Genomic DNA, 25,048 nt, shown 5'->3' with positions numbered 1-25,048 from the left:
CTCTCTCTCTCTCTCTCTCTCTCTCTCTCTCTCTCTCTCTCTCTCTCTCTCCCCCTTCATCTTCATCTGTTTCTATTTATTACTTTCCTTTGCCTCCTCCTACACTCTTACTCATTCCTCCCTGCCGCCCTTTCTCTCGGTTTCCTCCTCTATCAATTGGTCTGCTGGGTGTAATTTAAGTGCATTGTCGAAAATCAGTATCCGTCCGTGTGGAGTAGAGGAGATGATCACGAGCATTTGCACGCACAGACGTAGCAGTGAATAATAACCGAGTTGCACAAAACATATCTACTCGTATATCTGAGCCAGGAGTATACCGAGGAAATTATGTTGACTCGTGAACTTTGTCTCATTGATCCTAACAATCTAAGAGAGAAAATTACGTTTCATTCATAGGAGATGGATGCTTTGAAAGTAATAGCTGTGTATTTTTTAGTGCTCAATGTAAAGTGACAGTAGGGACACTGAGACTCATAGTAAATGACTCTCGTACTAATCATTGACTTTCACTGAAGCTGAACCCACCTCTCTGTGAACCTCAGAGCTGCCCAGAGGGTTGAATAAAGCCCAGCCACAGATCACACTATCAATAGTTTGTTTTCATTTTCTGTCTCTTCTGTCTCTTTACTTTTTGATCATTTTGTCCATCCTGTAGCTTTGTCCACACTTTAGACTATAACGTACGATGTGAATTCCATTTAGTTTCAGAATGGAATTCACTACATTATAGAGAAGAAAACACCCATTTTGTGCAGCACTGAGCATAACCACTGTTTCTCAGTAGAATTAAACTACACCCCGAGCTCAATCCAACCTCCTGCGTATCTTTCACTTCCCTCAGAACGGCTACACTCCACTGCACATCGCTGCCAAAAAGAACCAAATGGACATCGGGACCACGCTGCTGGAGTACGGCGCAGACACCAACGCCATCACGCGGCAAGGCATCAGTCCCATTCACCTGGCAGCGCAGGAGGGCAGCGTGGACCTGGTGTCCCTGCTGCTGACCAAGAACGCCAACGTCAACATGTGCAATAAGGTGAGCTCAGTCACAAAGCTAAAGTGCATGCACCTAACCTGTTTTCTGTGCTACTCTACTGATCTATTTTTGGAAGTAAATAAACCCTATTCTTTAGTTTCATCATAAGGATACTGAATTGTACCGGGTTACAATCAAATTAGTAGAAAAACAAGTGTCTTGGGAGTTTTTTTTTTTTTTAAACTTTTTATTTTGGATTTTGAATTTTGAACAGAAAGAAATAAAGGGAAAAAAAAAAAAAAAAAACATACAACACACTCATGGGTGTAACAGTATATGGTCACATTCTTCTCAATACATCGAAGTACAGTGTCACACTATTCCAGGCACAGTGCATACATAATCCATTTTTCCCAACGTTCAACACATTTCTCCAATTCCAATCTTAAAATATAAGTCAGTCTCTCCATACAGTAAACTTCTTTCACTATCCCCCTCCACTGGTGCAATGTTGGGGGGTCAGTTTGGAGCCATCTTCGGGTTATAGCCTTTCTACCACATGCCAAGAGAATCTTTAGCAGGTATTTGTATTTGTGAGGGATAAATTCTGGTATTTTACCTAGATACAAAGTAGTAAAAGAGTAGTCTACTTTAATTCCCATCATCTTACATATTTCATTAGTTACTTCCCTCCAATATGGTTGAATTCTTTGACAAGCCCAAAAGATATGAAAATGATTGGCCATAATGGCTCCACATTGTCTCCAACAAAGCCCCGGACTCTGAGAGCCTGATTGCAAAGCCGTTATTTTAGGAGTGATAAAAAACCTCACAACATTCTTCCAACCAAACTCTCTTAATGATCTTGAGTTTGCAGTGGTTGCTTGTGTCTCACATATCTCCATCCAGGACTCATCTGATATTTCTGTACCAGACTCCTTTTCCCATTTTTGTTTGATGTATAACGTAGAGTGATTTTTGGAGGTTTGTATACTTTCATATATTCGTGAGATCAGTTTTTTAATGTTGTTTTTTTCATATGCTTCATGGAATATAGAGATCAGGTTATATTCTTTCCCCGTTTTGATTTGTGATATTTTATTAAAGTAGTCTCTGGCTTGTAGGTATCTAAAAAAATTGCATTTTTCCAATCCAAATGAGTTAGAAATTGCCTTATAACTCTGAAATTTACCGTTAGAAGTGAGTGAACAAAAGGATGTGATGCCTCTCCTAATCCACTGTTTAAAGCTCCTGTCCAGTCTCGCAGGTTCAAACTCTGGATCATATGCTACCCAATTCAAGACCCTGGCCTGTTTCTCTAACTGCAATTTCCTCAACATCCTAAACCACAGTTTAACCGTGAATAGGGTCCATTGATTCAAGCTGTTATAATTCTTTTCTGCTTGGCTTTTGTTTCCTAATATTGATTGTATTGGAATATCTGTCTGTGTAATTTCCAAAGACTTCCATTTAGATTCATAATTTGGTGTACACCAGTATACTAAGGGTTTCAATTGTGCAGCATGATAATAGGCCTGTAAGCATGGTAGAGCTCTCCCTCCCCTCTCCTTCTTCAGCTGCAGTGTCTTGAACTGTACCCTTGGTCTTTTACCGTTCCAAATAAACCTTGAAATCCACCCGTCCCATTCATCAAATTGTTTGGGTGGTATCTCCAGGGGTAGTCTTGGGAGTTTTAATACGATTTTTCAGCATAATTTTTCCTGAAGGGTAACATGTGTTAGTGCTGTTATGTGTTCCCACTGTAACAAATGTATTTACGGGTTCTCACGTGTTTTTGTTTGTCCTTCCTTCATGTACAGAGCGGACTTACACCACTTCATTTAGCAGCTCAGGAGGACAAGGTCAATGTTGCAGAAGTCCTTCTCAACCACGGTGCTGATGTCAACCCACAAACAAAGGTAACGCATCACACAAAGGCACACACACACGCACACGCACAAACTAATCGTCTTTATATGGTTGAGGTTTGATGCATGGCTTGTTTTATTCTTTATTTTAACTGGAACTTTCTTTTTAATGTATTAATAGCAAATGGAAAAATTTACTCGCACACACATTCATCTGATATCGTCTAAATAAAAAATTGATACCTGGTGTTTCTGTCTTTACGGATGCAGCACACACTTCTGAAAATACACACACACACACACGCGTGCAGATGAGCTCATACACAATCTCATATTCAGTTTCATTCACTGATACACAAACACTCACAGGCCTCATTACACGCTGCTCACGTTCAAACATGCTGAAGGTTGGGCTCACACAAGGTTATATTCTCTGTGTGTGTGTGTGTGTGTGTGTGTGTGTGTGTGTGTGTGTGTGTGTGTGTGTGTGTGTGTGTGTAGGTGTGTGTGTTCATGTGTGAGTGTGTTTGTGTTTGTGCTGACAGGACAGTTGTTTACAGCAAACAGGTTATTCACTCGCTGATCTCCATTATCATTATGCACCACACACATTATTCCACAGAGACATGACATGCGATGTAGTTTGGACGTTATAAATTTAAAATCAGAAAGCATGCTGGTAAATTTAAGATTATTTAGTTTTCATGTATAAACTGTTAGTTTTTTCTGATAATAATAATTCTTATAGATGAACTTTGCACATTAACAGTCCGTTGTCTCAGAATCTGTGACGTAAAAGATGTCAGCTCGCACACGTAACGTCTTTTCATCGACTCGCCCTCTCATGTGTCTGCTCCTCCTCTCTCTCCTCCATCCAGATGGGTTACACTCCGCTGCACGTGGCTTGTCACTATGGCAACGCAAAGATGGCAAACTTCCTGCTGCAGAACCAAGCCAGAATCAATGGCAAAACCAAGGTAGACAAACTCACCGACATGTCAAATGCACCCTCTTGTGTAACTGTTTTTGTCTAGATATTTTTCCCTCTCTAAAGCCGAATGTGTTCATGTGTCTGTGTGCAGAACGGATACTCTCCTCTACACCAGGCAGCTCAGCAGGGCCACACCCACATCATCAACCTGCTGCTTCAGCAAGGGGCCTCGGCCAACGAGCTCACCGTGGTCAGTGCACAAACACACTGGCACACTGGCACACACACACACACACACACACACACACACACACACACACACACACACACACACACACACACACACACACACACACACACACACACACACACACACACACACACACACACACACATACACAACAGAGCCGGAGCTTGATCACTGAATGCTCTTTTTGTTTTCTGTGCGCCTCCTCTGAATAACTCTCTTTCGGTGTGTCTCTGCTCAGAATGGGAACACTGCCCTCTCGGTCGCCCATCGACTCGGGTACATCTCTGTGGTGGACACTCTGAGGCCCATGACGGACGAGAACCTGACCACCATGGTGAGACACCGCTTTCCTGTCCATGGTTGAGGGTGTCAGCAATACATTTCAAACTAGCTCCATTGTTGTGGATGTTTTATTTAACATGGACTTAGACTGAAAACGAGAGCCAGGTCATTACAATATATGTGACACTGAATAAAATAAATGTGTATCATTCAAAAGTATCAAATGTTTAGAAAGTAAGAATCCAGCATCATCAGTTTAGGGAATATTTTATACATTCTATATATTTTGCCTGTTTGACTACATACATATATTTAAATATGTCATGTTTTTGCATCATTTATTCATTTTCAGTAGATAAAAATTTTATTTTTTGCCATATGTTTTTCTCACCTTCCAGGCAGTTATAGATAAGACACTTTAACTGTAAACATCTGTTAATGTTTGACACTTTAAAATGTTCTGGCATTTTACCAGCACCGGCTTTTAATATTGCAATCAGAAGCAAGAAATAAGAAAAAATAACTACTATGGATGATATGCTTAAAAATGCAAATGTGAAGTGTTTGTCGCTACTGGACTGAAACAAGTAAATGCTCCAGTGTTCAGGGGCTGTATTAATATTGTTTTTCAGCTGAATTGTGTGATCGACTCTTTTCCCAAAACTTGGCCAGTCAGGCAGCAGCAAACTGGAGGTTGAGTCAGTGTGTGAATTCTGTGAAATCAGCCATCAAATCAGTCAGTCAGCCACCATGTGTCACGTTTGTCCTGAGAGAGAGAGAGAGAGAGAGAGAGAGAGAGAGAGAGAGAGAGAGAGAGAAAGAGAGAGAGAGAGAGAGAGAGAGAGAGGGCTTAGATTGGAGCTTAAGGTTTCTCCTCTAATAGCTCAGGTCACTAACAGCGATCGGATCAACACACGTGTCTGTGAGGAAGGGGGGGGGGGAGTGATAAAGAAAGTGTGGCAGTGGTATGATGAAGAGGTGACAGGCGTGTGAGGGGGGGAACAGTGGTTGAGGGGTTGGGAGGTCACTGAGGATACTGCACAATCAGCAGCAAAGTGTATTAGTCATAACTGTCTCTATCGATAGGGATGAAAGTAAAAGATCAAGGTCGTTTCCATGCTGGTGTGTGTGAGTGATGTATTATTCACTGTGCAGAGGCCTCATTGTTTCACTCCTCTGTTGGACCTGTACCTGCTCAGCTGTATGGGCCCATGTGGCCTTCAAACACCTATTATTACCTCTTAACGTGACAGGAGCCACAACTAGGATTCAGCTAAATGTTCATCTTGTGTGAAGGTCGCACTTCACACAAGATGGAAGGTAACTGCTGACGTGGTTCTTAATGGACGCAGTTGTCTCTGAAACATTGACTCCTTTTCAGGGGATGTGATATTGTCAGACCTTTTAGATGTGATCCCCAATTTTGGTTTGAATGAAAGCGAAATTATGAAAACATCAAAAGTGTACTGGGGGGTAGGTTTGAGGATTTTTTGGCAACTTTAACAATACAGCAAGAATACTTTCAAGTGGAGCTCAACTTGTTTATTGATTGGTAGATAAAATGAGCCTTTATATATATACATAGTTATCAATGTTTATGTTCGCAGATATGAAAACTTGTATTATATGTTTACATTTTACATAAACAATTTATTTCCTTCGCTAATATTTGCATCGGCATCAGCCCCCAAAAATCCTTTTTGGTCTGGCTCTAGTTTCAAGGTTCAGGTTGAAGATGTCATCAAGTAAATATACAGGAAACAGGCAAAACCCTGCGTCATGTGACAATCTGAAATTATTATTTTATTAGTTTATTTACAGCTTTGTAACTTTGGGGTTTCTATTTGAACTGGCTCAGGCTGTTAGGGATTTGTTTGGAGTATATTTATGTTTATTTTATAATAAACTGAGTTGTCCATCTCTCTTTCATTTACAGAGCTCATCAGAAAAACACAAGATCAATGTTCCAGAGACCATGAACGAGTTCCTCGACATGTCAGATGATGAAGGTACGTAGAGAAATGCGAAAACTCTTTAATTTGCTCATTTTCAACAATGAGTTGCTAAAATCACATACATTTTCACTGGTTTGCCGTTTGCGTTAACATGTGCATGTTTCACTGTATGTGCGTCACAGTTCGGGCCGATGTGCCAGAGATTCTGAAAGAGGAATCTTACTCTGATGTTGACGAAGGTATCTGTAGTTGGTTTGTTTTCCTCTAACGTGAGACGTTTCAGCAGAACAAACAAGCTGCCTTTGTTGAAGAATCAAGCTTTTACCATTCTACTGTTCAGCTTTGCTTCTCATAGACTCTGCAGCAGAATAAGAGCAAACTCACCCAATGTTGATTTGTCTGTTTTGTTATTTTGCTCTTATTTATGGGCTGGACAGAGCTGGAGATATTCTATTTGTGCTTTGTTTGTTTTAGTTTTATTTACTGTAATTTCAGCCCTCCCAAGTCTCAGCTACTTACATTTTTTCCGAGAAATCCATCAGCAAACTTTGAGCAGTTATTTTTTTAAGCTGTTTTATCCTTGAATTTGGTCTTGTTTTTTTGTTCTGGCAGCTTTGAATGTTCTGTTTCTGTTCACTAACTGACACTCCTGATGTTATTTTCACTGCTACTTGAGAAAAACGGATTTGTTATTTTTAACCACATGCACATCAGACATCTCATTCTGCTCTTTATCAAAGACGCTTTGTAAAGTCTCATCCTGACTCCAACCCTGCAATGAAGGAGTTCCTGCAAGAAAATCCAAATTAGGCCGACGTGACTCCCTTCATAATTCACATAATAGACTATAAGGAGACCTGCATATGTCCTATTATATGTAAACTAGCACTCATAGCATTATTAATATCAATGTCAGTAGAATATCTGCTGTAGAACTCCAGAGCCAAACAGCACTGTGGAGTTTGTGGTGCAGGCGTCACAGTTTCAGGCTGCTGTCCTTTGTTTGGGAACCACAGAGCCGATGGGTCTGCAAAATTGATGAGCTTGTTCATAGACTGTAAGGGGAGGGGGGGGGGGGGGTTCTATGTCAGGCGATACAGCCAGACTCAACAAGTTAGACACACACACACACATATCAGGTTTGTGCTCCAGCTACGTGATAAAGATCCTCAATGCTTTATGGATGATTCAGTGAATCATTCTTTCTCAACAAGAATTCCTTTAAAAGTAATTCACGAGTACTGTGTTTGTGATGATTGGCCAGAACAAGACTGGTTTCTGTTTGCTGCTGCGTTCACGCCTGCACTTCATCACCATCTCTGTAGGAGTGTGTGATTTTATGGGTGTGTTTGTGTGTGAGAGAGAGAGAGAGAGAAAGTGGCAGAAAATAGTTTCCTCATCTCCGTTTAATCCTATATGGTGGAGGTCAATCCTATTAGGCTGCAGGTTGAAGTGTGTAATTCTGAGTGAGTGTGTGTCTGTGTGTGTATGTGTGCATGTGCGCGCCGTCACACGCTCACCCCTTGCTTTCTATAGACTACTATACACCACCTTAAGTAACACCACAACTCCTGCTTGCCCTCTAAACTGTCATCCCACTGTAGAGTATATCTCCATAATCCCTGTAGCACTGGACTCACTGGTGCTATGTGCTCAATATAGTGGTCTATATATACAGTGTTCTGAAAAGTGCAGGTTCTGTAAAACACCTCTTGCATAATTCTTCTTAATGTCAGACTTGTGCAACTTTTACTCCTTGTTTGTGCAACGTGTGGAATGAAGGGAGAGATGTTGCTCAATCCTTTTTTTTTTTATAAAGTTGACAAAGTGATGAATGAATTGAATATTTGGAGCCTCACTCCCAGTTTGACATGAAACCAAACTTATTTGATATGTTTCTTCGTCCCTGTCTCCTCCACTGAGGCTTCCCGTGCGTTTGGCTCCAGGTCAGCTGACTGTGGATCAGCTTGTGGTGACGCTGCTCCTCCCGCAGTGTGTTGTCGCTGCTGCTGCTGCTGCTTGTTGAGCTGCTGGGACGCACCGACGCTTCCTCCCACTAAATCCAATAAGACGAGCTTTTTCTTTTTTTTCTTTCGTGACCCCGCCTGCAGGAGAATTAACCGACAGCGATGTCAGATGGTTTCAGTTTCTGCTCCACTCCGATGCGTTTTTATCATTTTTGCTGCAGAGAAAAAAAAACTTAGTGGAAGTTGAGGCAGAGATGTGCGCAGCAGCAACAAGGGCGCAACCCGGTGTGAGTGGAGCGAAGTGCGTGAGGTGAACGGAGGGCAACTTGTTTCCACCAGCAGCTCAAACACTGGAGGGACTATTGGAACAGTCTGGATTCTCTCTGTGTGGAGGTTTTACAGGATAAATAAACTCAGGGATATAAAGAAGTATAGAGACTAGTGAAAATGGCAGAACTGGACAAAGGTAAGTGACTTTGGCCAAGAGGAGTTTGGTCTTTTTTGAGAGGCTGATGGTGGGAGGAGAAACTTGATCTCCCAGAATGTATCACTTTTATAATTGTTACTTCTCTAAGTGGATACAGATGGATGGAAGTTATCACACACTTTATATTTCTGGTGTTATTTAGTTGTTTCTCGAGTAAAAAACTCGATACTTTGTCGATACTTTTAACATTTTAAACGGGTGTGCGGGTGTGATTGTGTTCATGTGTGTGCGTGGGTTGTGTGTCTATGTGTGTGTGTGTGTATACGTGCGTTTGCGTGCGTGCGTGTGTGGTGTATGAGGGCAGCAGGGAGCTAAACGTTCTCCAGTTTTGTCAAGTCAGACAGAAACCACCAGAGAGACGGGAAGTTAATTGATCGATTTTTAACACAACAATAAAAGCAGGTCGTGTCTTAGAAATCCGCAAAATGTCATCACGACGGTTTCCTTCTTCTGGAGTTGATACACGTTTAATAATGGATGGAGACCATGGTGACACACAGTGTGTTGTTATGTGTTAAGTGTTTGGAAGAAAGTTCACAGATGCCAAAAAGGAAACAAAACAACAACTGTGCAGAGATAACATTTTAAAGATATTGTCACTTTATTTACACATCTAAAAACATAGGCATTTTTTCTTTGTGACTCGATTGTCATCACTCATTTAATTATTGTCAATTGTCTCTGGATATTCATTAATCCCGAGAGAAACGTATTTTTGGTCAAGATAAATTTATTCAAGATTCGTAGACTGCTGCAGTGAGATATATGAATGTATAAATAAGTAATAAACCCTTAAGATAACAAGGGAAACTACCTAGTATTTCCTTCCTTCCACTTCATTTATACTCATCATCAGTGTCTGTAAACCGCTGAGAGTTGATTTGATGACTATAGTCTGAATAGTAGCTATTGGCTATTTTTATTGGCTGGTGGCTGAGTTTCAACAAGCAGAAGGATGCTGGTTTTATTCTGAAAGGTGTCCCCGGAAGCCTTCCCGCGGTGTGACGGTGTGTCGGTAGTGCTGCAGTGTTGGAGGTGGGGGGGGAGGGGCTGCGGTGAAGGAGCGCACTGTTGCGGGACTTGAGCCGGAACATGAGGGAGAAGGAGAAGCGCTGTGGCCGCTCCGCCGGCTTCACAGACCGGCGTGTCATCGTGCACCGGGCCGCCGACCGAGGTGCGGATTCCTCCGGGTGTTGAGTGCTGAGGCTCCGGTGGAACCTCCGGCTGTGTCCGAGGTGGATGGGACTGCAGCTGCGTGGTGTTTTACAGGAGCTGCTGCTGCACATCTGCACATCTGCAGCAGCTCCGGCTCTGCTGCTGCAGCCTGAACCGCTGCTGTGCCACCTCGTGACACAGTCGTTCACAGGTGCTGCTGTGTGGTGGTGGTGGTGGTTGTTTTTTGTTGTTGTTGTTGTTGTTGTTGACAAAGAGACCAAAGGAAAAGTTGCAGTGGGCTCTGCAGTGAGGCAGCCTGTGTGTGGCTCCGCGTCACACTGCTGCTGATCCGTTCTCCCAGGGCCTCCTCTAAGTGATGAGAGGAGAGCTGGTGTTTCTCTGCTCTGCTGCAGCATCGCCTCTCTGCTCCGGCTTGTTGTTCCTATTTTTTTGTGGTCAACCGGAGGATCTCATGATTTTATGCCTCCGCCAGGTGAGGATGCGATGACCGGGGACACGGACAAATACCTGCGGCCTCAGGACCTCAAAGAGCTGGGGGACGACTCCCTCCCCCAGGAGGGGTACATGGGGTTCAGCATAGGAGCCCGCTCCGCCAGGTAGGCACCTGCCCTTGTTTACTACACACATATAAACACCGATGTACAGGTGCAGTGCTGTCAACCACATTGTGTTCAACTGAAGTATCACGTTGGCAATTGCTGTGGCTGTTTACCCTATGATTTATGACACCATACCTGATATGGTGTGGCCATTTGCCAGATTTGACTGTATATGTTGGACTGGTCCAGATGATACGATACTGGCCTTTCCCTTCAGCATTCACACAAATGCAGACACAAACACACAATAGTGGAATTTGCTGCAGAAAGCAGCTGGAAAGTTGCCACGGAATGATTCAAGCTGACAAAATGATTCAGCGTTTTGTGTGTCCTCATTCAAACCCCATGCAAAGATTACAAACGGTCCATGGAAGGTGTAACTTTGAACTTTTATAGTGAAGGTGTACATTTGAACTTTGATAACTCTGAACTCTGAGCTCCAGCTCGGCCCTATAAGTACAGTTTCAACAGTGGAAACCTGGCAGTGCTCTGGTGAAAACACATCGGCCCAACAGTGTTGCTGTAGCCCAGCTGACAGATGGCAGAGGCTCTGTGATGGTGGGATTGATAAAAACAACCCGGCTAACTGGGAGAGGAAGCTGCCATCGTCAGCAGGGCCACAGCAAACAAGGGAAACGCTGAATTAAACCCAGAGATTCCATGTAAACAAGCCTGGTTGGTGAGGCTCTTGGATAAATATCGGAAAGAGTTCTGATAGAATTCACGATGGTAATTACGTGGAAGGTTTATTAGTTTAAATGGTGAGAAAGTACATTGGGTTTTGTAACAATTACTTTTGTGCTACTTACTCGAATCAGCTATTACAGATATGAAAATTGTTTCTATTATTATTTGTACTGTTTCAAATGAAGCAGAAATAGATTTTAAAGTTCTCGACGGGTGTCTTTGCAGGGGTGTGAATGTAATGGAGGGAAAAAATATGAAATTATTGATTGACCGATGAACGCCTGATGCTGAGTGACCTCTTTTACTTTCCTGAGCTTTGTGTTTATAACATCAACATTGCATGGTTTGCTTTTTCCCTGGGCTGCAAAAACAAAAACACCTCAGAAACACATGCAGCCGATAGTCGTAGCTGGCAACCATGCAAAGGCACAGCATCAATGTCATATGGGGGAAAGAAGAAAGCCACATCAAGATTCAAGATTCAAGATTCAAGATTTTATTGTCAAATGCACAGAGATAACATGAAGCAGTCACTGTCAATGAAATACTTGGGTCACAGGCTCTCTTTAAGCAATGCTCAGTAATTTCAACCCAAAAAAATAAAATAAAAATAGAAATAGCATAAAATAGAATAAAAAAGAATAAACTAGAATAACAATAAAATAGAATATCAAACATTTTAAATAGAAAATAATATATATTTATATCTAAATATATATCTTTACAGATGAAGAGAAAAATAGAGCAACAATAGTTCAATTTGTGCAGTCATGCTTGAATGTCATGCTTGAATCATGCTTGAATGTCTGCAAAATGCTTTGCTTTTCACTCTTCTATTTTATTCTTTTCCTTGTTTCCCCCCTTGCGCCTCGTTCCTCATTCTAGCCCTAGAATCAGGTAAGAAAAGAGTAGTGGTCGTAGTAGTCGTAGGCAACATTACCTGTGAATGGTGTCCCTCCCTTGTGACCCTGTGATCTACTGTTTGACTCCCTACATCCATGAAAAACCTCTAATCCAAACCACCAGTCGTCCATCCTACATTGGCGTCATCCACTTTCGCTGTTCCTCTGTGTGTGTGTGTGTGTGGTAGCATCATTCTGTTGCTGTCTCGTGTTTTATTCTGAAATCATCATTCCATGTTAGCTCATCACCCGTCACCTTTAATTCATAGCATTACAAAAAATGTGTTTTCTGCCGCCAGTTTGGAAAAGAGACAATGTTGTTGGAAGCACTTGTGTGTTGTGCACACGTTTTCTACAGTTTGAGTTGTGTGGACTAATGGCTTCACTTGTGGCACTTTATTGTGTTTTTTTATTGATGTTGCCCAGTGTAACTTCCAGGGATTGAAAAAAATCAGTTTATTCATAATCCATATTTTTTATCCACCATGTTAACTAATGGATGGATAAACTAATTGTAACTCGCTTTGGATAAAAGCGTCTGCAAATGACATGTTATGTAATGTAATGTCATGTTTACACTCCAGTAATTGGAGATGTCCCAGCAATTCTGGATTTAAACGGTTTGCAGAGATGGAAAATAATATAAAATGCTCCCAATGCATCGAAGAAAGACTCGGCCACACACACACACACACACACACACACACAGTCTTAAGGATGCACAATGACTCAGACACAGGTATGACCTAGAAAAATATAGTAGAGAGGAGAAAGACGAAAACAAGTGGTGTAGAAAAATGGAACAGCAAGTCATGTTGGAGAGGAGTGGAAAGGGGAGGGAAGGTGACAAGGAAAGATTGGATGAGAGGAAAGAGGACAGGGGGTTACAAAGCATGGGGGGGTGGGGGGTCTTCCATGGAGATAAGCCATCGCAAAATGACTCGGAAATAGGGACGAGATGATGGGACGAGCGGCGGGGGGGGGGGCAAGAGGGAGAAAGAGACGACAGACAGCGAAAGGGAAAGAGCAAAGAAGGAAGGGAAACAGAAAAAGCACGGATGTTTGATGGAGGGAGAGGAGGATGGACAGAATGAGAAAGAGGAAGAAGCTGTGAAGAACAAACAGTCCCGGGGGAAAGCAGAGGGGCGAAGTGGGGGGGGGGGGGGGTGGGAGGAGGGGGGTGGGGGGGGGGGTTGGTCTGCCATGCCAGCGAGTCCATTCAGGCCGCACAGAGTTGCTTGGTAACTTGCATGGTGGGGCAGAATAAAGGGCTTCTCTCTCTCTCTCTCTCTGTGCTGAATAGTGTGCCCACTCAAACACGCTGAGCTCGGCATTTCCTCCCCCCCTGCACACACACACACACAGACACACACACACACACACACACACACACAGACACACACACACACACACACACACACACACACACACACACACACACACACACACACACACACACACACACACACACACACACAGACAAACAGACACACACACGACACATAACTACACATCTACAGTACACAAACCCTCTGACAAAATACGGGAGAGCCACAGCTATCAGCTTTGATGGTACCCCTTTTCCGAGCCCCCCCCCCCCTACAGCGCACAAAAACATACTCCTCATCACATGTGTTATTTCCACACACACACACACACACAAGCAAGCGCACATGTTGCGAGCGACTGCAGACGCTCCGGCTCCCGATCAATTCCATCGCAGCCAAATGAGCACAAGACAGAAACCTTGAAAGGAGTCCACGGCGCCGCATTGAGCCAGAGAGGCTCTGCAAAAATAAACACACGTCACCGCACGCAGGCAGAAAGCAAAGACTGCAGCAGGAGAGCAGCTTCCTTTTTCATGTCGGGCTGCTCTGAAACAGGTCGAGGTCAGCTGCTAATCTTAGAATAAAGCGATGTCAGACCTGAAGCTGGAGTTTGAAATCGTGTTTCTTTTCACCGTCGTTATCACAGGATTTGCACAGAGACGTCCTGCGATTCCTAAACTCTCACCTTCCAGCTTTATATATATATAAATGTACAGCCCTCTAATCTGTCATGTGTCGTCATTTAGAAACACTCACATCGGTGTTCGATCCCCTTTACCCACACCTTCATGTAGAATCAGATGTCCTCTTTTCAGTCTCTCTCTTAATGCCAACCAACCAAACCTTGCTCTCATTTCCATCTCTGAATGACCTGCTGCAGTATCTTATCTCTCTCTGACTGCGGGCTCTATCGTTTCCCTCTATTCTCCAAACATATTTCTCTTGGACTCTCTCGGTCCGAGTACAAAAACTGATTCCCTGGAGGTTGCATGTAATAATGGATTCCTTTTTGTTCTATGTCGTTGCCCGCGGCGTTGGGTTGCGTGGTAACATGTAGCCTCCGCTCCTTCAGTTCGGATAGGTCCAACACACTCAACCGGAGCTCGTATGCCCGAGACAGCATGATGATCGAGGAGATCCTGGCCCCCACCAAGGACACGGTAAGACCCAGTTCCTCATCTTCTTCTTTTTAAAAATCTCAGTTTGAGTTCACCCTGTCCTCTCTTTCCTCAACTCTCTGTTTTTCAAGCTTAAATGTTTATCGTTCACCATAATTTTGCACTTTGGTGCTCCGCTCCTTTGGCAATCAGCTGTTTAAAAAGCACTAGCTGGGTGGAATTAAATCCTTCACAACAGAGGCGGTGTTGATGCCATGCTTACTTTTGCCAAAGTGCTGAGTGGGGGGGAGTGTGTAGCACCTGGTCGAAGAGTTTATCCAAACCTAAGGGCTTCGGGAGGCCCCTCTTCGCTTTCTCATGGAAAACTGCAGCGCTCCACTCAGCTCGAGCTGCCTGTCCAGTACTTGTTTTGGTGTCCAGGAGGAAAAACATAAACCGTAACCTCTTTATACTTTATAAACAGTGTTAGTGATATAACCTACAACTGCAAGGACATCGTCACCAAGGATCTCAAACTATACATGGCCAAAATATGCACGTTGCTCCTTGGTCTTCTATAGAATAAGAACATGTTCTTTTCCTGATGATATATGTCACCTAAAGCGAAGTAGGATTCTTAAGATTTAAAGGCTCGTCCTCATTGAGATCAGATCTTTGGCAGCAGCTGAACCCTCCAGTGAAACAAAGTGTGACTTCTGAACCGTCTCTCTTCTCCCCCAAGCTTCAGAGTGTCTGTAAAGACATTTCCTACTTGGTTGACCCACTGAATAAGGTATAAAGTATAAAGCGTTTGGTCGATGTCCGACTCACTCGTCAGTTTTTCTTATTTTTCGGCCGCAGCGGTTCAGCTCTTGAGTTTTGTCTCTTTGTATATGTGTTTATTTTGGGTCGTTGCCATTCTCATCTCATTCATTAGTGCCCGTCTGCTTGTGGTGGATGGTTTGTTCCCATGGTACTTTGGCCGTGTATATAAGTTCCCATGTGTCAGTGTTCACAAAGGGCTGTGGTCAAACTGAGACAAACTTGGTCGACTGCCTGATATTGAAACTACTTTCTTTGGAGGAAAAAATCTGCACATTAATTTAATTAGCCACAGTAAAAAATACTAGTGTTAAAACTACATATTAAAATATGCCAATCCAGTTTGCAGTGAAAGCCTCAAGCGTTAAATACAAATTGTTCTGACACGGGAAACAGTTTTTAGATGAACTGCTTTTTGCAAAGTTTGCACATCTCTACTTAAACATAATGCAACCACACTGATGACCTCTTTCACCTCATGTCAACTTGATTGGAACCGATGAATATGAAGTTGTACCCCTTGATAAATAATGGGTCAATCTTGGAAGGTTATTAATGTAACACCAATTGAAATTTAGTCGAACCAGAGCCTATTGAACTAGTCGACCAATCGAATGAGAGACTCCAGCCCTCGATTTATGAAAGCTGATTTTCAACTTCCATTTCTTCCACCATCATCATCCTTAGAGTTGCACGTTTACTGGTATTTTCTGGTGTCTTTTCGTCCTGATGATGGAGAGACAAAGGTTAGAAAATGAGTCAAGAAGCTGTGAATGTCATCAGCTCATTGTTCCATATCATGCATGACTCAGTGACCATTGAGATAAGAAGGGAGGGGGGGGAAGTTACCTGTTGTGTTCATGCAGGGATCAGTAATAAGCTCTTTCACTTCCATCCTCTCTTCTCTGTGTTTTGTCTTTTATTCTGTTTTATCTCAATGATTTATCTCAACTCCTTCTCTTTTTATCCTCCTTGTTCTTCTCACATCCTCCCTTTTCACCTCAATCTCTTTTCACCTCAATCTCAATCCCCCCCCCAAACTCTAAAATCTTTCTCCCCTCCTCTCTGCTCCTCCGCCGCCTCCCAGCATCTGGCCGTGACGAGGGACTACGGCTCGGAGTGTATGCGGCGCTACAGCTGGACTCCAGACACCGTGGACCACAGCCACAGCCACAACACCGTGTCCAGCCCCATCCACTCTGGGTAAGAGCAGCTGCACTTTCTCCTGTGATCTGTCCAAGCCTGTTTACCAGCATGCACACGCGTACAGTGTGTTACATAGACAAACTCAAGACTCGTATTCTGCATGCGCATCCATGCAATTTATGCTGAAATCACACATTAGATTTACTTATTGCGCAAATATGTATCGTATTCTGTTCCACTTCCCCCCCCTACTCCCCCCCCACACCAAGAGTCAATATTCAGCAAACCCTGCAGCACTGATGCAGACAAGGTGCAGGGCTGTGGGATTTCTGCAGTGCTGCTACTGTGCACATTACATTACAGCATAAATCCACAGTTCATCCTCTAAAGCTCTCGCCGTGTTGGCTGATACGCTCCGGTCCTGTCGTCGCAGTTACAAAGAACAGCCTCTGTCTGAGCTCATTTGTTTCATTTTGTATAAACTGATAAGATTCTGCTCTCATGTCCTTCACCCACTTTGAATATATGACGTTGTGATATGTAAATTTGGCTCTTCATAAAAAAGGCTGCTGGCTTTTCATTCCTTTCTTTTTATACTCCGATATGAGGGATCTGTCGTGTCAAGTATTTCTGACGCTATCCATGTTTGTCCGTCTATATTACTTTGTTCATTGCCATTAAGTCCTCTGTGTCTCTTAATGTTTCCTTTGAGTTTAAATCTCCCATTTCATCCGCTGTAGTTCTAACAGATCCCACCAGTGGTTGTGAAACTCTGATACTAAAACTGGGTTCTGGGGATTTGCCTCCTGCATTGTCTCCATGTGTTTACTTTGCAGCCTCTCCTCCCCGCTCCCTCAGTATGACTCCAGGTGATGACTGAGTTCGCTGCTTACACCCATGATGCCGCAGTGATGTCTCTCCCTCCTCCACCTCTGTCTCCCCCTCATCTCGTCTCACACTCTCTCTCTCTCTCTCTTTTCTCTCTCTTCTCTTCTTTGCCTCCTCTACTCCTCCAGTCTGTGCTCGTCTCATCTGTGTGGTCTTGTGTTACATTTTGCACTGCGTAGACTTTAGAAGTGTGTGGTACAACATGTTAGGGAGTTTTGATGTGCTGTCTCTCTCTCACACGGTCTCTCTCTCTCTCAGTGCACATAAAGAATACATCTTCCACAAATTATTACAGGGATTCTCATGTTCGCAACATACAGTATTTGAGATAAAATAAAAACACACATGAAGAGTTATTATGCCTCTACTCCGCCCCATCATCACACTTAAGTCGTGTCTATGATTGTATTAAGGGGAAGAAGAATGGGACACATTACAAATATCACATTAACCCCCTCCTGGTGTAAACATCTGTGCAGGTGTTTAATATGGGATCACCGAATGCTGCTTTAGAGAAACTGAAACTTTGGCAACAATCTCACCTTCAGCCTCAGAACTGGAAACTAAACTCTCCGTGCCTTCATTAGCACCCAGTTTATTTTCAGATGGTGTTTAATGTTCTAAACTGAGGCAGATGAAGTGGAGAACGTCAAACTTTCAGAACTCAAAGCAACCTTTTTTTTTTCTTCTTTCTCTCATTTTCTCTCTATCTTTATCTCTTGCTCTCCCTCTCTCTCTCTCTCTCTTTGTTATTTTCTCTCTCTTCCTTTCTTTTTTTGGGCGTACGGTGATCACAGCATGGGAATCGTCCTCCTCACTTGTGTCCGTGGTTTAGCTTCTGTCTCTCCTTCTCTCTGTCTGTCTTTTCCCCCCCTCCTCTAACATTGCTCTTTTTGATCCCCACAGGTTTTTGGTCAGCTTCATGGTGGACGCCCGCGGTGGCTCCATGAGAGGCAGCCGCCACAATGGAATGCGCATCATCATCCCTCCCAGGAAGTGCACCGCGCCCACACGCATCACATGTCGCCTGGCCAAGAGGCACAAGCTGGCCTACCCCCCTCCCATGGTGGAGGGAGAGGGGCTGGTCAGCCGGCTGGTGGAGGTTGGACCAGCCGGGGCTCAGTTCCTCGGGTACGAAGCGCAGGACTTGATGAGTTGTTGTTTTCCTGCCCCTGACAAATCATTTCCAATAATGTATCACAACATATTAACTTCCCTTTCCTCTCAGCCCTGTGATTGTGGAGATCCCTCATTTTGGTTCCATGCGAGGGAAGGAGAGGGAGCTGATTGTGTTGAGGAGCGACAATGGTGACGCGTGGAAGGAGCACCAGTATGACTCCAGATCAGAAGACCTTTATGAGCTGCTCTCTGGGATGGATGAAGGTACGGGAAAAGTTTTTCTCCACAGTTAGTGAAGGTGAACTGTACCACTCAGGAGAATCCTATAGTACATATCCCAGGGCTACGTCAGCTGGTGACCTAGAAAATCAGATTTCCACCCAAAAAGCTTTTTTTTTCTTTTTAATTTAAGCAGTCTGGCCTATTTACTCGCTTTTTAGTTTTGATACTGACCAAAAGGTCAGACTTCAATAGAGCCCAATGGTAAAACTGCTTAGGAAAAAGATAACATCAATTAAATGTTGCTTAACACCACATATATATGGAACTATTTTCTCTCGCAGAGCTGGACAGCCCTATTGAGCTGGAGAAGAAACGCATCTGCCGCATTGTCACCAGAGATTTCCCTCAGTATTTCGCGGTGGTGTCGCGGATAAAGCAGGAGTCGAACCACATGGGTCCGGACGGAGGCATGCTGTCCAGCAGCACCGTGCCGATGGTGCAGGCCTCCTTCCCACAGGGGGCGCTCACCAAGAAGATCCGTGTTGGCCTGCAGGTACAGCAAGTGATTCGATGCCCAGTCATTTAAACAGAAAAGTTTGGAAAATATTTAAGTTCTCACAGTTAAATGAACAAACATTGACTTTGCATCATCCTGTGTTTAGGCCCAGCCTGTACCCGACGACATGGTGAGGGCAGTCCTCGGCAACAGAGCCACCTTCAGCCCCATCGTCACCGTGGAGCCCAGGAGGAGGAAGTTCCACAAGCCGATCACCATGACGATCCCTGTCCCACCTCGATCGGCAGAGGGACATCCCAGCGGACACAGGGGGGACGCTGCCCCGTGCCTACGTCTGCTCTGCAGCATCACAGGCAAGTGAACCTCCATGGTCATTCATATTTCCTCATTCATAATCACTACGAATTTAAAATCTGTGTAAGCATCAGCCCGACGTTTATGTTAAAGGCCGCTGGGCGATGGAAGACAAAAGTATGTTGAGTATAAAAGCTGAAACACAGGTTAGAAAGTTCAGTGAGGTCATGCTTTGTCCTTTGCTTCATACAGGAGGGACGTCCCCTGCCCAGTGGGAGGACATCACAGGGACCACACCACTGTCCTTTGTAACTGACTGTGTCTCCTTCACCACAAATGTGTCGGCCAGGTGAGACCCACACACATGCATGAACACACATTGCACAAAAATATATATATATACTGTACATGTAGCACCACAAAGAAGAGAGTTCTGGATGGGATATAGGGAATTTACACTCAGCTAATAAAGAGCTTATTATATTTTGTTGAAATACCAAAGTTTGACTGCTGAATCTAAATAGGAAACTAATGAGACACATTATAGTCGTGCTGACACAAAAATCTAATTAAAATTGACATTCTGCCCAATTAAGAGCAATTGCTATTTTTCTTCCCCATTGATAGAAAGTACAATTAATTTAATTTGACAATGAATTAAGTAAAGCATTCGTTCCAGATTGTTAAATGTACGAATTTTGGCTTTTATTCGGACAAACAGATTGTGTTTTACAGACCAAAGAAATAGTGGAGAAAATAATTGAGAGATTTATTTATTATTTAAAAGTCCTGTCCTGCTCCCTGTCACCGGCAGTAGACCGTAGAGCTCTTCGGAGGCCCTCAGAGAAGAGACAGTGCAGCACTATGACGCAGAGAGGAGTTGGCAATGAGTTGTAAGATCTATCACAAGAGAGAATCTCAAATTACTGTCAGCTGGCACTTGGATCCACCGAACAGCAGTTTATTCTCCTGACTCCTGTTTTCCCCCCAAATCTGCTTATTTCAGTGCACGCACAAAGAGAGCGTATTCCCCTCCTCGTGTTCTACAGACAAACATCTGCATTTTGTTTAGGAGCATTGTTGACACGTTGCTCTCTTGAGGCAGCGGAAATTGCCTTTGTCCATTAAAAATATAATTTGAAATCAATGCTGCAAAATGGTGCATCTTCCTTTTCACTTCCATAATAAACTAGCAAAAGTGGAAAAAGAAGATACCGTGAATGCAAATGCACAACGCTCTTTAGAACACAGTTAGAAAGTGTTATCTGTTTATCAAGGTGATATTGTTTTTGTTTTTCTCCTCCTGATGCTCGTGTCGACTCTTCTCTCTCTGACCCTGGAACAATTTCACCTTCACACACATTTACCTGAGAGGACAAAGTGTCACACAAGCAGTGTATTGATAAGTCCGGCCTAGACCTCAGCCAGCGAACCTCTCGGTTACATGACACAAAGTCATGAACTCTTAACTAGATTTGGATCATGTGGCGAGTGTGTGGCCTGTTATTAAAGGAGCACTCCTCGCTAATTACTATACAGCTGTCACGCGTCCGTGTTCAACCTTCAGGGAAATGACCTCAGTAGTTTTTTTATTTACTATTTAAATTAATACTATAGTTTTTCAGGTCAAAAAAAGGTTTGATACAAAAATAGTCTCCATTCATCTTCGTATCAGGCAAATTGTTTCCTTGGCTGACTTTCAGATTTGTCATTTTCTTTTTGGTGTTTTTCCTCCTCTCCTCAGGTTCTGGCTCGCAGACTGTCACCAGATTCCTGAGACGGTGAGTCTAGCGTCTCAGTTATACCGGGAGCTGATCTGCGTGCCGTACCTGGCCAAGTTTGTGGTGTTCGCCAAGATGAACGACATAGTGGAGGCTCGGCTGCGCTGCTTCTGCATGACGGACGATAAGGTGGACAAGACGCTGGAGCAGCAGGAGAACTTTGAGGAAGTGGCCCGGAGCAAGGATATCGAGGTGGGGTTGTGTGTTTGTGTCAAATTGAATATAACAAATCAATATAGCTGTTGCATGTTGTTCAAATGCGGGTTTTCTCTTATAGGTTCTCGAGGGCAAGCCTATCCATGTGGATTGCTATGGCAACCTGTCCCCTCTCACTAAAAGTGGCCAGCAGTTGGTTTTTAACTTCTTCTCCTTCAAGGAAAACAGGCTTCCTTTCAATGTGAAGGTAGAACACTTATCCCTTATATCACCATCCCCTCTTTCCACAAGCATTTACTCTGCATATTGTTCACTCTCATTTAGAGAGTTGCCTTTGCTCGCTAATAATATAGAAATAACAGTTTTCTTTTGCCACAATTAATGCATTTTTTCCAGGAAAACAACAGAATTACATTAAGCTACAATTATAACAAAATTGTCATAGGCAGCGTTGTTCTTCAAATCTTGTCGTGAGCCAAGTTGTGATGCAATCTCTGGCTATCTCCTACAGATCAGAGATATGGGCCAGGAGCCATGTGGCCGCCTCTCCTTCCTGAGAGAGCCAAAGAACACCAAGGGCCTTCCACAGACTGCCATCTGTAATTTGAATATCACACTGCCAACCCACAAGAAGGTAGGATCGAGTGTTTGAATAGTTAATCCATAAAGGGCCACATCATATCATCCACATGTAAATGACCTTGAGAGACAGAAAGCAATGTTGTCCTGACGTCAAGAGGAGCCGCTGACATTCATTTGGTCTAGAAACGACTGCCTGCTGCTTGTGTCTATTGGTGTTAAAGCCTGTGCCAGTCATAAGACCCCACAACGTACACACGCAGCCGCACATCATGCTTTGTTGTATTGCCTGGCTCACTGTGGGTGTATACGAATTTTGCACAACAAAAAAACAAACAAAAAACACTCCATGTGTTTGTGGTGTTGATTGATCACAGGAAACTTTAATCATTTTGCTTTTGCTTTTGTTACTTTGCTGTTTATTTGATTAATCTCAGGTTCTTTCCGATGCCTTTTGTTGTTTTTGCTGCTCCATTTTCACCCCCTGAATTTTAATTTCTACCTCCTCCCTCCCCCCCCCGCTCCCGATAACTTCCCTGCTCTCCATTGTGTCATCTCTCTCCTCTCCTGCAATGCATCTTGGATTACCACAGGATATGGAGTCTGATCCTGATGATGAGGTAAACAGATTCTTCATCATCACATGGAGCCGCTTCTTCTTTGTTGTCCTCTCTGTTTGCTTTACTGCAGATGCTGTGGTAAATATGCGCGTGGCCAGTATTTTGTCTCTGTGCAGCACCTGCGTGTGAAAGATGCTTCTGACCGCACGTTTTTTTTGTTTTCAACGCAGCTACGTCATTGCTGAAGTGACCCCCATGTAGTGCATGAGTGGAAGTGGCAATTGTTTTAATCAGCGAGGATTTATTTATTGTTGTCTTCATCCCAAGTCCAGTACAGATACAGTTACTGTGCCACACCTCGGCTTGTTTTTCATCTCTATCTCCGTTCACATACGTGTTCAACAAGAAATCACCAAACCTCCATCCGTACTATTAACCCGTCCAACGGTTCACACTGGACTCTGGTATCGCTTGTGGGCTAAAGATGAAACTCTTAACTCTTATTATTTATACCACTTTTGCGTTCTATTTGGATTATCCTTTCTTCACCCTCGTCCTCTGCCTTTATGTTATATTGAACGCTAACACTCTGAGCTGCATGCCAACACGTCTACAAGTTTAATCAAAGGAAAATTAGGCTGTTTTGATGTTTGAGTGTTTACGTAGGCAGCTTTCAAGCTTGTTTTGCTCTTTCAACACAAATATATCACTAGACAGAATATTTATGTTGGACAACCACCAGGTTATTAAATATAGATTGTGTTCAATGCCAATGTACAAAAATGATTCCATCTACAATCACACAGTTTCTTAAAAGACTAGTCATACTCTCAAAAAACAGCACTGATTGTCTCAGAGTGACACAAAGCTAAACACATAGACTCTAGAACCACATTTGTTTGGCAGCATTATTTTTCCACCTTGTTTTCAAGTGCAAACTATAATCTGAACTGCCTGGTTCTATAGATCATGAAATGCAGAACTGTCCATTATATACTGGACTGCTCTGAAAATGTATCACAGGCCTTATATAGAAATTAACACAACTCCTACCGCTACCGTAATTTTATTAAGGTGTCCCATGTCACCTGTCACATGTCACTTCCATGTCATGGAGGTTGCATTTGGTCACTTGCTGGAATAGGCCTTACAGACAAAGCTTACATTGTCTGTAATTATTTCATTGCAATGACGTTAAGAAATGCAGTGAGAGAAGCGGTGCAGAGAAACAGTCCAGTGCTCTTCAGATGAGACATTACAGTTCTCCTGCAGTGCCTCCTTGTGCCAGTTCTAACAGCATGTACTGATTCACTAAAACCAGGACAGTGTCTGCGCACCACAGCGTCCAATTAACAAATAACATAGACTAAAATTCACTTTTGGACCTAACTCTGAAAGTTAATAACCACATTTCACCTTCCACTTTTTTATGTTAAAGCATCTTTTGTTTTTATTTGTTTGTTTCAGACTGAAAAGCCCGAACGACGTCATACCTTTGCCTCCTTAGCTTTGCGTAAGCGCTACAGCTATTTGACCGACCCAGCAGCGAGTGAGTTTCCCATTTTTACTTTCGTGAAAATTCTCAATTGGTTTTAGATATTTTTGTAATTTGAATCAGATGCCCTCTTCATGTGACACATACTCTTTGGTCATTTGTCATTCATCAAACATTTGCATGGTTTACTGTGTGTTACGCTTCGCTCACATTCCCCATGTTGACAAAACAAAAAGTCTCCCGGGTTCAACTGTTATTTTACATTTGTGAAAACACTGGGAATCATTGTCTGTCTGTTCATTTATCATTTGGACAAAAATGTTTCACTTCATGTTGAATAAAATATGTTTTGAATTCTTCGCATTCTTTTAGTGGCCATTTCACTCTTATTGGCTTTATGATTGTGTGCTGCTGTGTATATCAATGTGGTTACGGGTTGCACTTTATATAATGTGATTTCTCTACAGTGAGACTATGTCAGAACATTTTGCCATTTACAAAGTGTCGGCATACGTTTCAATGGAATCCTTATTAATAAATGCAGTGTCCTTGCTGCACTTTCTAAGGACACACAAGTGTTACACATTCTTAGATGTCTGTGTTTCGTTTTATTATTCCGGATTAATCCACTTTTGTCATTTGTTAAAAAAAACTGATTCCTTGCTTTTTTGTAAAGTGCGACCCCGTATTTTATTTTTAAGCCGTGACCAGATGAGTAAAGTGGTATTTATTTTATTCTATACACTTGTGGGGTCATCTCTGGCATTGGAAATGGACCAAATGAAATCATGATCACAAGTCAGTGAAAACTGTACAAGGCACTGCTGCGAGGACACAAATAGATTAAGCACATCGAAAGTCAATGAAATTTTCTGTTGGTTATGTCATTTTTTTTGTCACTTTTATCACGTCAATCATTTCTGTTCCTATACGTTGTTTATCAGGTGTATTGTTCCATTAG

At 43.0% G+C, this 25,048-nt stretch overlaps 1 protein-coding gene across 1 annotated transcript in view; it reads left to right on the top strand.

Annotated features, from left to right (window-relative positions):
- ank3a (ankyrin 3a) overlaps positions 1-25,048 on the top strand; it is an 87,661-nt gene that overhangs the window by 43,602 nt on the left and 19,011 nt on the right. The window contains exons 18-38 of the mRNA XM_061087061.1: positions 842-1,039; positions 2,800-2,898; positions 3,726-3,824; positions 3,930-4,028; positions 4,267-4,362; positions 6,247-6,319; positions 10,368-10,491; positions 14,469-14,571; positions 15,251-15,301; positions 16,418-16,533; positions 17,313-17,345; positions 18,271-18,495; positions 18,593-18,747; positions 19,047-19,258; positions 19,368-19,575; positions 19,769-19,865; positions 21,261-21,489; positions 21,575-21,700; positions 21,965-22,087; positions 22,626-22,652; positions 24,060-24,141. Coding sequence (XP_060943044.1) covers positions 842-1,039; positions 2,800-2,898; positions 3,726-3,824; positions 3,930-4,028; positions 4,267-4,362; positions 6,247-6,319; positions 10,368-10,491; positions 14,469-14,571; positions 15,251-15,301; positions 16,418-16,533; positions 17,313-17,345; positions 18,271-18,495; positions 18,593-18,747; positions 19,047-19,258; positions 19,368-19,575; positions 19,769-19,865; positions 21,261-21,489; positions 21,575-21,700; positions 21,965-22,087; positions 22,626-22,652; positions 24,060-24,141 — 2,575 coding nt within the window. The remainder of the gene's footprint in view (positions 1-841; positions 1,040-2,799; positions 2,899-3,725; positions 3,825-3,929; positions 4,029-4,266; positions 4,363-6,246; positions 6,320-10,367; positions 10,492-14,468; positions 14,572-15,250; positions 15,302-16,417; positions 16,534-17,312; positions 17,346-18,270; positions 18,496-18,592; positions 18,748-19,046; positions 19,259-19,367; positions 19,576-19,768; positions 19,866-21,260; positions 21,490-21,574; positions 21,701-21,964; positions 22,088-22,625; positions 22,653-24,059; positions 24,142-25,048) is intronic.

This window comes from Limanda limanda, chromosome 15 (genome assembly GCF_963576545.1).
Source record: "Limanda limanda chromosome 15, fLimLim1.1, whole genome shotgun sequence".
Classification (NCBI taxonomy): Eukaryota; Metazoa; Chordata; class Actinopteri; order Pleuronectiformes; family Pleuronectidae; genus Limanda; species Limanda limanda.
This window is presented reverse-complemented; position numbering and strand designations above follow the sequence as displayed.